Source organism: Rhamphochromis sp. 'chilingali' (genome assembly GCF_963969265.1).
Source record: "Rhamphochromis sp. 'chilingali' genome assembly, chromosome: 10".
Taxonomy (NCBI): Eukaryota; Metazoa; Chordata; class Actinopteri; order Cichliformes; family Cichlidae; genus Rhamphochromis; species Rhamphochromis sp. 'chilingali'.
The window spans coordinates 27,379,762-27,393,635 of record NC_137937.1 but is presented as its reverse complement, the minus strand read 5'-3'; the positions used below and the strand labels follow the sequence as shown (position 1 = coordinate 27,393,635).

Genomic DNA, 13,874 nt, shown 5'->3' with positions numbered 1-13,874 from the left:
TTATTGCCTAATCTAGTCTGCAATGCCCGTCCCCAAATGGATCTTTAAAACAGAAGAAAATCAAAAGGCATCCTAAAACACAAAAATCAAACACAACAAATGATAGGACTGACTGAAATACCCTAACAAGACAGCAAGTTATTCATGGTTACATGATTGGTTAATATTTAAAAATTGTTTGTTTGATTTTTAAAAGATCCCAGTTAGACCCACCTTTAATTTTGTAAGGCAACAAATACCCCAAATATACTTTGGCCAAATGTAGATTTCCATACAGGCAGCTTATAATTACCAGCCAACGCGCCAAATGTTATCGACCCACAGGTTTCATTACTAATACTGTACCTGGTTAGAGAGATGCGATTTAAGTGATTGTAAAGGTTTATCCAACGAAATTTAAGCTTACAAAAAAAAAAAAAAAAAAAAAAAAAAAAAAAAATTCTATGAATAACAATAAGCATTGAAGAAAATTCAGAACATGAAAAATAAAGACAAAACAGATTGAAACTTTCTGCAAACAATAATGGTGTTTAATGGACTTCAGTTATGGCCAGATGTATCAATTACTGCATCAGAAAACTAGCATGTTGACAGCACTATAATAAGTGGTTTGCTGTAAAGTTAAACACTAAACAAATGCAGTTACAATCACAATACGCTAAAATCCCGAGAGAAAGTAACCTAAATATATTTTCTGCCAATAAAAGTAGTCGCTTCACTTCGCCTGGTCAAACCTTTAATATGAACACATTTAAGAGCAGATTTAAACACTCTTTCAGTGTACGTAAGATCCTGCAAATAAATTACAAGCGTGACACTTTAAAAACAACGCAGCACTAAAGCTTTACAACTAATTTTCCAAATGCAAAAAAAAAAAAAAACCCAACTTGTTAGACTGTACAAACAATGTTACATTTCATTACAATTTTCAACAGGTGTTAAGACAATTGTCAGTGGCGTAAATCAACAGTAAATACAACTATAAAAGTACATCATTGAGATCAAACCAGATTTAAGATCCTCCTCCTCCCCCCCCCCCCAAAAAAATCTGGAAATACATAGAATTTAGGAAAATCTAAAGGTCTAGTCTTTGACTATTGGCCATAACGTCACAGTGTGGTTACACAGGTCATGGATAGACAGGAATGTTGTTATTGGAAAAGGGTCTCCTCAGGCCCAGCAAACAAAAGGCAGATTCAATCCATGTCCAAGCCTATTCATGCATTCGTCCTGTGCTCATCAGTATTTGCCAAGCTCACACTGGGCAGTGATAAAGCCATTCTAATTACTGGGTTGTCCTTTTGAACTAGCCAACTCCTGATTTTTAAATAGGTTGCTTAGTCATAGGTCCACATTTTCGCTTCACCAGCAGTTTCCCGTTGACTCAATATCATAACATTGTCACTTCAAATGTCTTCATCATCTGGAGTCTCTTTTGGTGCCCTTTAGTTGTTCTCTTGCGAAACTGTGGTTTCCTAAGAAAGGGTTGGGAAGAAAGACAATTTTAGACTAAGATAAGGTCACATTTTCCTTTATGTCAAGTCCTGAGCAAAGCTAAAACAGGAATGTTTACAGTCATGGTCTAAACGGAGACATGTAATGTCTGTAAAATAGCCTCGAACAGTTGTTGAGAACTATGGACGTATGCCGCGCTAGGTTCACTGTGTGCTCACACAGATATACTTATCTTATCTTGCATGTTTGGTGTTGCAATCAAATGAACTTAATTAACAGTGTTATGACCAAGGTATGCTTATACAACTTGTAGATTTAAGATAAGGCTGATGCTCTTTGGCAGGGCGGCCAAAACAGGCGGAGGTCCGACAGTGTAATTGGTCTTGTTTTTCCCCCCTTTGTGTAATTATTAATAACTAATTTATTGAAGACCTTGACGAGCTGATTCTAGTTTATAATAAATTGACCTTTATTGATTATTCTCTCCCTGTCTGTCTGAACTTTAACACTCTTATATGTTCAATACCTAACTCTTCTGTTCACTCAAGCAACTTTTTGTTAAAGCTGAAGCATTTGGAAGCACAATAAAGTAAAGGAAGGAAAGGAAATGGAAACTTTCTACTAATTCTTGAATCTTAAAGGAGTGCTGCCTTCATTCTTTATGGGCTCTGCTTAATGAAAAAAAAGCAAGAAAGTATTAGCTCTTCCCATTTCCTGCTTAGAAGGTATTTTTGCTGGGTGAGACATGGGGAAGCGGGGAATGGAGTAAGCAGTGTGCCCACTGTACAGTAACAGAGCTACATTGTAATTTGTAATGCACGCTGACTAGATTTGATTTTATGCACCTGACAAATGCATCTTTGTGAGTTTTAAGTTTCAGTACTCAAGCCTTTCTTGGGGGGGGGGGGGGGGGGGGGGGGTCAAAGCATGAATCGGAAGGTTTCACTCAATCTATGTGTATTAAAGTAATTTAAAAAAAAAAAAAAAAAAAAAAAAAAACTGCTTACAAATGGAGTCCTTTCTCCATATTTGCTCCAGAAGGTCATCTTGACAGAGTTCTTGTGTCCTGTCCGCTGGTCAAATGTCTGGCAGGTCTCGAAAGGGGGACTGTACAAGTGCAAGCTTACTGCACACTCAGTGTGGCTGACATTTTCCACACGATGCAGACCAATGGAGTCTAAAACACACACACGTACACATGTATGAACAAACAGCATACCTGTAACATTGGAATGCTGTAAAACATGGCTCAACAACAGTTAAAGGCAGAAACATGACACCAGAGCTCTATTTGCCTCACGGACATACACGCCAGGCAGGGATTTGAAGGGAAAAAAAAAAAAAAAAAAAAAGTTCATTGTAAATTTACAGCTGCCTGTGAGACCAATTAGACATTATGTAACTGCAGAGGTTGGAAACTTGGGTTTTACTGCACGCTGACAGAGAAGCCACACATTTAACAGCCTTGCCTAAGTTTCAAGGAAATTTCACATTAGCATATCTCGAATGATCACATACGTTCGTTTGGTCTATTGTATTGAACACTGCATAGGCATAATAAAGATGTGAGTAAAATGAAGCACCAGTTAAAATGACTCCATAGACAGATATCAACATATCAGCACAGATCTAAATTCTGTTGGAGAACAAGCTCTGGTTTAAAAAAAAAAAAAAAAAAAAAAAAAAAAAAAAAGATAGTCAGACAGTTTGGTGTCTCACCATTTATGTAAGCAACCTTGTTTTCCTGAAGAATTCTTTGTGACTTTTGGACCATATCGCCGTGTGATTTGCTCTCTGGCCACTCGAACAGCGTCTCCTTCAGCTGACCCTGCAGGAGCTTCATGAAGCAGTGGGACTCTGTGTGGTCATGGATACTACTGCAAAGCGTTAAAGAACACTGTCAGAATATGACAACACTGCTCTCTTCATAAAAATTAGACAAGATGATGAGGATGTTAAAAAATAAAAATAAAAATTGGGAAGACGAGGCAAATCTTAAGTTTTCACGGCAAGAGCTAAACATACTTTGAACAGCTATGTTTAGAAGTCATGCCCCATATCATATCACCAATACTGTATGTTCAAGAGAACAAAACAAGAAATTCCCAGAACAGTCTTACTTAACAAGTCCCTGTTTTAAAACACTAGTACTGGTACAGCCATGTGATAAAACAGTCTTTTCTTGTGTGAAAAAAAGACAGCTGCTGATCTGCATCTTTTAATACGTAATCATATAAAAAGATTTGCAACACATCCAGGAATTATCAGGTGACATTTGCTGACAAAGTGGGACATAAGATATCAAACAATGTCTATTTACATAATCTGTCAGTGTGTAGAACATTGGACTTTGTTATCTTTATTAACTAATGCAATAATTGCCAGTGAGAAACATGGCCATGTGGCCTACAGTATCTAAGAGTATAGGCTTGTAACATGACTGAAACCCCGAAACAGAAATCTTATTATTAAAGGTTTAAACAAATTCAGTTTTCTGATCAGATTATTTTATATGAATTATAATGATGTTATTTATTTTTAAAGATACAAATATCTTACCTGCCGTGGCCTTCACCCCAGCAGAGAACCATGAGATTGAACTTCCCATTACCCTTATCAACCAAGTTCCTTGTGTATCTGCAGGAATGAGAAATATGTCAAATGTACATGGAAAAATATGATGCATTATGTCACAACTATACAGTTACAGAGGAGTGAAGGGCTGAATTTACAAGCAGTTTGGAGCTTTTTTGATTTAAATGTCTTGTCAAAATATAATATTTGATTTTCAAGTGATTAAATTCCTTTTTTTTTCTCTTTTCTTAAATGCAGAAAACTGATGAATGACTTGAAATAACGTTTTCACAATAAGCTGTACATTACATTAATACAAATCAATTTTATTTTGGAAATCCAAGAAGCTTTCACGTCATCCAGCTGGAACCCACAAAGAAACAGAAGAGTGTCCAATAGTCCTCATACAGAAAACCTCATACCCTCCACTTTTGTGTCTGTGTTCTTACTAGGCCTGTATTTTCTGGACTGTGCAATTGCAACGTGTGCAAACATTAGCAAGCAGATGCAGTTGTGAGATTGGGAAACTAGTGGCTTTCAGGACTTTCTAACAAACAAACAAACAAAAAACAAAACAAAAACGCTCTTTTAATGACTATTCAAAATTTTCAGTCACACTTTGGTTAGGGTTCAGGCAATAAAACTAATTTGTTTCCTGAACTAGATTTAATGAAATATTATACTTTTTGTTTGAAATTTATTGCTCAACAATTTTAACCAGGCTGGAAAAAGAAAGTCTGCCCGGCAGAGACCAAACTTGTCCCATTTGCCAAAAATCAGCGGGTGTGTATCAGTTCTCGGTGTTGATTGGATGGCACACACCCGCCTTCCATTGAACCCTCACTAATCAAAAGACTGGGACGGGGGGGCTCTTTAAAGTTTTGAATAGAACAGAGAACTGAGGAATGAACTGGTTTGCATATCTCCTCATTGTAACACGACCTTTCAAAATAAAGCACACTAATATAGGCCAAGCAATTTTCTTTTCAAAGTAAAACCTTAGAGCAACAGTTTTGTCACCTAAATGAAAATAAATAAATAAATCAGCCGCTTTCATTCAAAAAATAATAATGCTTTTAGCTACTGAGCAAATGCATGCAGAAGTTTGCCACAGCATTTTTTTTTCAATAGTACCTTTTCAATTTAAAAAAGGAAAGAAAAGGGACTCATGACACATGTTTAGGGTAAACAAAAACATGATAGAGTAAATATAATTTTGAATATCGATAAAGCAACACGACACTAGGTCAAGGTGCAAAAGTCCAAAGGACAACAGCATAGATGAGGAATATCTGGGTGGGTAGGTGTTGAAAACCCCCAAAACAAACAGAAACACGAATATTTTACCTGTATTGGTCAAATTTTGCATACTTCATCCACTCCTGAGGATTGCTCTCATATGACTCCATTAAATTCTGAACCTCCTCAACATTGATGCAGTCACTCTCGAAAATGCTGTGCAGGATTTTTATCAAGTCGTCCAGGGTTTCTGGTTTGACCACCTCGGTTTGCTCCATCGCTGTGCTGAAGAGGAGAGTTTTTTTTTTCTCTCTCAGGTATGTCGCTTCAGTTAAAACTTCAGGTGGTGAAGACTTTCTAGTTTGCACAGTCCTTTAGTTTTTATAGGCCGGCACCGCAAATTTTTTTTTTTTTTTTGGGGGGGGAGCTGGAGACGGACTGTACCATTACGGAAAATGGTGAACGCCCACATCTAACAGTCCAATTGAAATTTTGAATATTCTCTCGCTGGAAAGTTACAGAAACACGGGGTTGTATTTTCACCACACTTACTTTATAGAGGTGAATTTTATGTTTTTGTATGTTCTGACTAAGATATCCGTTAATCTCACACTTTAACAACTTGGACTAATCCTCTCTGAGGCCGGCTCCACCACGTTGTCAAAACACAGACACCTCTTGTGTCTTTCTGTCTCCTTTTCTTCTCCCACCGAGACATTCCTCTAGTAATGGCCTTTCTCCCCTCTTTTTGTGGGCGCTCTCCTCTGAATTGATCCATTTGTTGCAGAACTGAATCAGGATGGAGGAGAAAACGTGGGAAAAACGTTTGATTGGCAGCAGTCATGTCATGGGAGACATAAAATGTGTGTCTGCATATATTACTGTATATTTTAATAGTGTTTGTCTTTAGCTTAGCTTTGATTTAGTTGCATGAAGTGATTTAGTTTCACGAAGTCATTAGATTAATACTGTAGAGGTGTACTGAAAAAATGCTTGCTTTTTTAAAAATAAAAAAGCTACAACAAGTTTTTATATATGTAAATTATAAACTATGCAAAGAGAAGAAGAAAAAGAAAATCCTTTAATAAATGCAATCCAGTAATAAAAATAAAAATAAAATAATTAATTCAAGAAGGCAACTTAAGTAGCTGTTATCTATTTGAAAAAAAAATGGGTGAATACTTAATTACAGATTGTGCAATGAGCACGGACTGGGGTTTTTTCTTTCCTGGGTGTAGGTTATCACTGGTGGAAAAGTACCAGAGCAGGATATGTTATGATGGGAGACTCATAAACAAACATAACCAGCTGATTGTCAGCATAAGTGGAAATAAAGGTTGATTCAAATCTATGCACCTTTGTGATCATAAAATGTGACATAATCTGGAGATCAAAAAGATTAAATGCTTTCATTTCCTTGTCTGTGAAATTTTTCCTTTCAAATAGAGACAAAGAGAACCAGTCAGAGAAATATTTTGGATGAGATTGCCAACATCTTCACACTGTGTTCTAGCAGCTGTTTATCAGTGAGTCCCACCTTAATGCACATTTTTCTTAAGACACGTAACACATTCCACACAGGTGATTCTTTTCCAGTCCTCCACATGCTTGTCTCAAAAATAAAGTGTGACAAAAGTGTGTGTCAATACGGGAAATAAATAAATGAATAAATAGTTTGTACAGTGCAGTGACTGATTAAAATATAAAAGATAAAAAGATACTAGAGAGCTAAGTTTGGTCACCATGTCATGCTCAAATGGAGATGAAAAAGACAGTTTTTACATTTTTCATACATAACTTACATAAATCTATGTAATTGTTGTTGTTGTTTTTTTAATTTTATCACAAAACTTAATTGTTATCATTTGTTTTATTTATTTACTTTGACTTCAGATTAGAGTCTAAATCCATGGCTGAGCTCAGGTTTTTCCAGCAGGAATACTCTGCATTTGTTTTCTGTCATTCAACACATATCTGTACTTTAGAGGAAAATCCAACCTGTCTGAGGAAGCATCATGTTCGTGTTTACTAGAACCAAGAGTGGAGAACTTTCTTTGCATCACAATGTGCCAAGTTTTCCTCTAAGCTGCCACATCAGCATTGTAAAATGAAGTTTTGCTCCACCTTGTGGCTGAAACTTTGAATCTTGATTACCCAGGTGGAGCTGCCCACATTGAGGAAAAAGCCCCCCCAAAACCCTGCAAAAAACCCCGAAAACACTCCAAAATTCAATAGCTTCGAGAAGCTCCTTTGGCAGCAATAACTTGAAGGAATTGTTTTCTGTATGACTGTCAGTCTCCCACATTGTTGTAGAGGAATTTTGACCAATCTTCTTTACAATGTTGCTTCAGTTCATTGAGGTTTGCAGACACTTGCTTATGCACAGCTCTCCTGTCACAGCATTTCAGCCAAGTTGAGGTCTGTACCTTCAGTGGTCTGTACCTTCAGTGGTCTGTTGCAACACCTTGATTTTTCTTTTTCAGTCATTCTGGTTTAGATTTGCTGCTGCTATTATTGTCCTGTAGCACGACCCAGTTTCATCCATGCCTTAACTTTTGGACAGATGGCCTCGTATATTTATAGAGATATTTATAAAGAGGAGTTCATGGTCAAATCAATGACTGCAAGGTTCCCAGGTCTCATGACTGCAAAACATACCCAATCATCACCCCTCCACCACTGTACTTGACGTGGTATGAAGTGTTTGCATTGATAAGCTTGTTTTTTGCCAAATGTGGTCCTGTGAAATATGACAGACATCAGCACTTCGGTCACGTCCTTCAGAAGTTCAGAGACAGCTTTGCAAACATAAGCTGTGCTGCCATGTTTTTTATAGAAAGAAGAAGCTTTCTGGTGTTGACCTCTTTCAATCAGGTTTCAGTCTCTTATTAATTCTTCTACTATGAACTTTAACATTCAGTGTTCACACAACCTGTATGTTCCAGAGGAGCAAAGTGCCAGAACTTCTGGTTTTATAGAGGTTGTCACACTTATTGGTTATCAGTCAGTGAATTGCATTTGATTAGCAGCACCTGGCTGCTATTTACTCATTTATAATATAAGGGTGAACGCAGTTTTTCATGGGACTGCACAGCATCTGGTGTAAACTTTTCATATGACTGCATTTGTTTGTCTTTTTTTACAATGCTGAGTTTTCTTTGTAAATTCATCTTTTTAAAAGACAGCCTTCTTTTTGTATGCTGTATGGTGACAACAAAAAACAGTTGCTGGCTGCCTAAATCATCGTTCAAGTTTGTGTTTTTAGTGCAAGAGGACTTTAGACTGCATAGCATTTTTCATGCAGATGTTTACATTAAACCATACACTCAAAAAAATGAAACGTTGACTTTAATTAAAATTATTTTGTCAACAGGTTCCACGAAATTGAATTGTGTTAGTTTAAAGCAAAAATCTTTAGTTCATCTAATTTAAAAAAACTACTTAAGATTAACAAGACATATTTAAGACTAACTAAATCAAGTTATGTTGTATGAACATAGATGATATATTTTCAGGTTAGATAGTTTAGATTAGTTACTTCAACACATTTCTTATTTGTGGCAGTAAAATGTTAAATTTAAGTTAGATTAATTCAAATATTATATTTTCAGCCACCTTGTGCTTTATTAATTAGTTTTACATAAATCTATTTTGTCAACAGGTTCCATACAAATGAATTAAGTACATCCAACTTATTTTTTAAAATTTATTTTATTGCCAACACATTCAGTGAGCATTTGTGTAAACCCAGTCCAAAATAAAACACAACAGCTCATTAGGGTTAGTAATTAACAGTATGTAGACAGATACAGACATTTAATTTAAAGTCTTGATGTTGCATCTACCAGAAATAGAAGAAAAAAGAAAAAAAAAAAAACGCATTGAAGATCACATAACACATTGATAAGATGACACTTGAGTCATGCACATGTGATGCTAGTAAGGTCTGTGAGTGTTTTTTTTCTTTTAGTGTCTAAAATGGATAGCAAAGTTGCTATTTGCAATGATTGCTTAGGGTCAGTCCAGTAACACAATGCCAATGAAGTGCTTTCCTTTAACAATGCAAAGTGAAGTGTCCACCTCAACAGCCACAATTTAAAAAAAAAAAAAAAATGTAACAACAACAACAATAATAATAATAATAATAATAATAAATAGTCCACTGATATTAGCAATCAAAGAAAATTACATCACCATCCCAAATAAAACTTTAACAAAACATGCCAACATTATGGTCTAACAATAAAACAGCTTGTCAGCGTTCAGTTTTTTTGCAACAGCACAGCAGTAACCATTTAACACTTGCCACTGTCAACATTTATTTTACCAGTGTTTGGGCAAAAAACTTCAGATGTAAACATTTTAACATGGAAACAATTGTTCGTCTTTAAAAGTCCACAAAATATACATTCATCCTGCATTCCCAACTTGGATGATCTGATATCCTCGTGTTGGTGTTGTTCCCAGACCATCATGAAAATGTTGTTCCAGGTTCAACATTGCAAGTGACCAATCACATTGTTGTGACGTTATTCTTTTGCGCGCCAAGCCATTCGTGCATTTATGAAATTCCAATGTTGCAAGGACAATATCAATTCTGCTTACTGTTTATTAAAGGGTTAGGGTTAGGGTCAGTTGATCGGCGGACAGAGGCGGTTTCACGCAGCTTAAGTACAGTTTTTTGTTTTACGCCGGTTTTTCCCGAAGTCGCAAAAGTATGACGTCACAACATTCTGATTGGTCACTTGCAATGTTGATCCTGGAACAACATTTAGTATGATGATCTGGGAACAACACCAACACGGGGATATCAGATCAACCTCCTAACTTACCCTTATTTTTAGTATGTATTGCAATTACCTTTACAATGCACACAATGTAACACAAACTGAATATGAACATATTTCCACCTCATAACAATATGCCTTGAACGCTAATATACACACCACCCTTCAACATTTCTGGTGCAGTATCATCTCTCAATTAAATCCTTTAAATCTCAATACTTTTGATTGTCTCTTAGCTTTCAGTCTTGAGGTTAACTGAGATTCAGTGCATATATCCCACCCATTAAGAGTGCACATGCAGAGGCCAGGTCTTCCAGGTCATGCAGGACACACTAGATGGTTATACCCACATCGGCTGGAGGAGTGCTGGCATCAGCTCTTTCGATGGTAAAGATAGCAAGGGTAATTTGTTCCAGCTCCCTCTGAACAGCTGTAGCTTAGACACAAAAACATAGAAAAATGGCATCCAGTTTTAAAAAAAAGAAAGAAAAAGGGCCAAAGCTACCCTTTAATGACGTAAACACAATATTAGGAACATGCACCCCAGTGCGCCACTATTTCAGACTACAGATTCAACGATAAATATAAATAGTTTGGGTATACAAGAAGATTTCCCAAAACATTTAAACAGGTTCCATGCAAATTACAACAACAACAACATTACAACATGCAACAACATTAGTTATTCAAAATTTGGTTTAATACAGATAAAAAACTAAACTAAAATTACCAACCAATTATTCTTTGAAGAGGATGCTTGAGTCTTCATTCAGGTAAAAAGGTAGTGCCCTGAGGACACACTCCCTCCCCTTTTCAATGGTTTCCTTCTGTAGAGAGTGGCAGAGATACAGGAAGAGAAAACAGAAATACTTTAGGATGACAGAAACTCACATTATACGCAAAATGAATGACATAGCCACTGCACAGATAGACATGTACACAAGACCAACTAATCATCACATGGACATGAATAGTTAACCTGTTGGGCAGGGTTTCCACCACATTATATATGTCCATAATGGAGGTAAAGACAAACTAATACATCATCTTTTTTGCATTCAAAACATAACATAAAAACATTCACTTCTGGTTTAACCTAAATCAAGGGATCAGATTTTACATATGTTTAGGTAATTTAAATTTTCCAACGTTTTGAGTACCAAACTTTGTCTTGCTTAATATAAATGTAAGTGCACTGTGCAGCTACCATACACTAGCTGTTTAAATTTGAAAATGATCTTATTAGCCATAATATTTTGCTACCAACAGAATAACGCACCTGTGTGGCTGGGGCCAAAGTTTGTCTAATTTTCTTCCCTGCAACGCCTCCTTTTTTCTTGAAGACTTTTATGAGCTGGTCAGTGTATTGGTCAAGTTGTGTAAAAAGCCTTGGAACATGTGCAGCAGTAGTAATCCTCACATATTCTGCTTCCACCTGAAAATATGTCAACAAACACAACATACTGTACTGTAAATATACATACTATATGTACACATATACAAACTAAAACTAATGTAGAAAGACCTCATTAAAGCTATAATTTTAACACAAACATTTACACAAAATGCTAATGGAGCCATTACAGCTTTTATTGTTATTTATCAAGTTCCAAAAAATATTGATCACAGCTGATCTGAAAAGAATTTCATGCCTCAGGCCCTTGAACTGCAACCTTTACCATGGTTCAGATGTGGAGACGAAATAACAGGGGCATGGGATGGGTCACAAAAGAAAACTTAACTTATAAAACAGTTTTGTTTTTAAAAGTATAACAGTTCACATACCACATACAAGCTCAGCAGTACCACATACACCACATCAGTATAGGAGGGAGCAGGTAAAGGCAGGATCTGAGATTTATAAAGTAAAACAAGAAATTCATTACTTAATTTCAAGAAGCAAATTATTGTTTGAATTACAACTAAATAAAATACTACTCAGAAGAAAAGCAAGAGATTGACACTGCCATGTGCTAACTTTCTATAGAAGCAATTATCACCAGGTCTGTCGACCTCCATTGTCTGTCCACTCATATGTCTTGAATAATTTTATTAAAAAAATTAAGTGTGTACTTTCACAAACTGTAATTTATAACTACATTGATATGTATAACTCCGCTAGGAAACATGCTGTATTTACAGACCATTTTTACATAATACAGATTACTGATAGAGCAGAACAATGGTGTCACAGTGGCTTTCGCCCTTGACTTTTTGGATTTTAAATGTCACTTTATGCTATCCTTGCTATCCTATTCGATATTTCCGACTCTCGGATTACAGAAAAGGAATCCCAAGAAAGCAAATGGAAAAATAACCCCTTGAAAGAATAACCCCATGAACCCCTGTAGCTAATCCCTTAATAAAACAAAAAACAATAAAAATGTTTCTTACACAGTCCACAAAATAAGCATGTCCAGGACCCAGTAAAACTAATGTAAAACAAGCACACGCAAACGATATAACATGTCTTGTAAGACAAACGCAAAATATAACCATGCTGGACATATAGATACTACACAACATAGTCAAAGAAAAAAGTGGTCTTACCTCTCAAAGAAACAGCAGCTTGGCGCCAAAACAGCCTTTTTCAGTTAAATTTGAAGTCTTGCGCATGAGCAGGCACAAGCCGTGAAACCTTCTTGTTCTGCGCGGTTTCATTACAACTGTTTTTGCATTACTGCCACCTTGTGGATATACAAGGTATATCGATCCTCATTGACTTAACTTAAATGTTATGCGATCAAGTAACACATTAGTATTATGTACGTTGAATAATAGACACAATTACGTAGACTTGATTAGAAAAACATATGTTAACTTAACAAAAACATATATTTTAAGTAAAATGAAAATAAATAATTAATATACACTGAACAATCCACCTCATTCATTTTTTTGAGTGTATAAAAACCATTAGAGGACCAGATTTTCTAACGTTTACTATAATAAATATTACTGAAATCGGCCAGGATCAATGATGTGATCCTGTGAAAAATGTGGAATTTCTAACTTAAAAAACAAGTTGCCTTAGAGTTAAGTTACTTTTAAACCAGTTTTTTCTAACACAAAATCAAAAAGGTTTGTGTCATAAAATTAAGCACAAATGTGTTGACCATGCAATAGACTGGTGATCTTTACAGGGTCTACCTGGCCTCTCTTGCCCTATGACAGATGAGATAAGCTCCAGCCCCCTTTGCAAAATGTGGATAAATGGAAGAGAATGGATGGATGGACCAAAAAACGATTAAAAACATGTTTAAATTAAATGAAACATTAAAAGCTTGTATAAAGACACAAAGGCTAAATGTGTGCCAAGTTGTGAGGCAACATTTCCAAACACTGACAAATGTTAAAAATTCTTATGTTTATAATTTCAAATAATGTTCCTTCAAAGTTAAAAGTTTAACTAAGAACATAAACAAGACTACAGCACATTTTACTGTTGTCTTCTTGAGCATGGCTATATCTCATATTTTTATATCGTCATGAAATTTGATGATTGAATTCTTGGTCCTTTGTTAACCTGGTCAGTGTTTGTGACCTCATCACGTTTCCTCTAATGTCACCAGACCCAAATGCAATTTTTTGGAGAATGCACTAACAATATATAAAATATTCCCAGATAATCAACCTTGTGAACTTTGGATAAAATTTTCATTTGACATTCAGTGCTTCAGGGTTAGTCCTGTGTTTTCATGGCAAGACGGTTAGTTTGAAACTGTGTAGAGTTTACATGCTCTCCCGGGTGCTTGGGTGGATTTCCTCTAGTTACTTCACCCAGGTGCACCTCCAGAATTTTTTCATTGGGGTGGCTAG

The 13,874-nt window shown here is 36.0% G+C and overlaps 1 protein-coding gene and 1 long non-coding RNA gene across 3 annotated transcripts; both read right to left on the bottom strand.

Moving 5' to 3' along the window:
* Positions 1–494: 494 nt before the first annotated feature.
* Positions 495–5,669, bottom strand: cdo1 (cysteine dioxygenase, type I). Its single transcript, XM_080894049.1, has 5 exons — positions 5,377–5,669; positions 4,015–4,092; positions 3,175–3,332; positions 2,463–2,632; positions 495–1,475 (listed from the first exon to the last, which is right to left on the bottom strand). Exons 1-5 carry the CDS (start codon positions 5,544–5,546, stop codon positions 1,446–1,448), a joined length of 606 nt encoding a protein of 201 aa, XP_080750175.1. The 5' UTR covers positions 5,547–5,669; the 3' UTR covers positions 495–1,445.
* Positions 5,670–9,574: 3,905 nt separating this feature from the next.
* Positions 9,575–12,741, bottom strand: LOC308403584. 2 transcript variants are annotated; one of them, XR_013972937.1, is made up of 5 exons: positions 12,606–12,741; positions 11,841–11,906; positions 11,335–11,490; positions 10,790–10,882; positions 9,575–10,491 (listed from the first exon to the last, which is right to left on the bottom strand). It is a non-coding gene; the product is annotated as an uncharacterized lncRNA (long non-coding RNA). The 2 variants fall into 2 exon arrangements; XR_013972938.1 differs by lacking the exon at positions 12,606–12,741 and adding an exon at positions 12,450–12,599.
* Positions 12,742–13,874: the final 1,133 nt, after the last annotated feature.

Coding starts and splice junctions, on each gene's coding strand:
- cdo1 (XM_080894049.1), bottom strand. CDS start 5,546: ATGGAGCAAACCGAGGTGGTCAAACCAGAAACCCTGGACGACTTGATA. Junction 4,093..5,376: donor GCAAAATTTGACCAATACAG/GTAAAATATTCG, acceptor TCATTCCTGCAG/ATACACAAGGAACTTGGTTG. Junction 3,333..4,014: donor TGGGGTGAAGGCCACGGCAG/GTAAGATATTTG, acceptor AACGCTTTGCAG/TAGTATCCATGACCACACAG.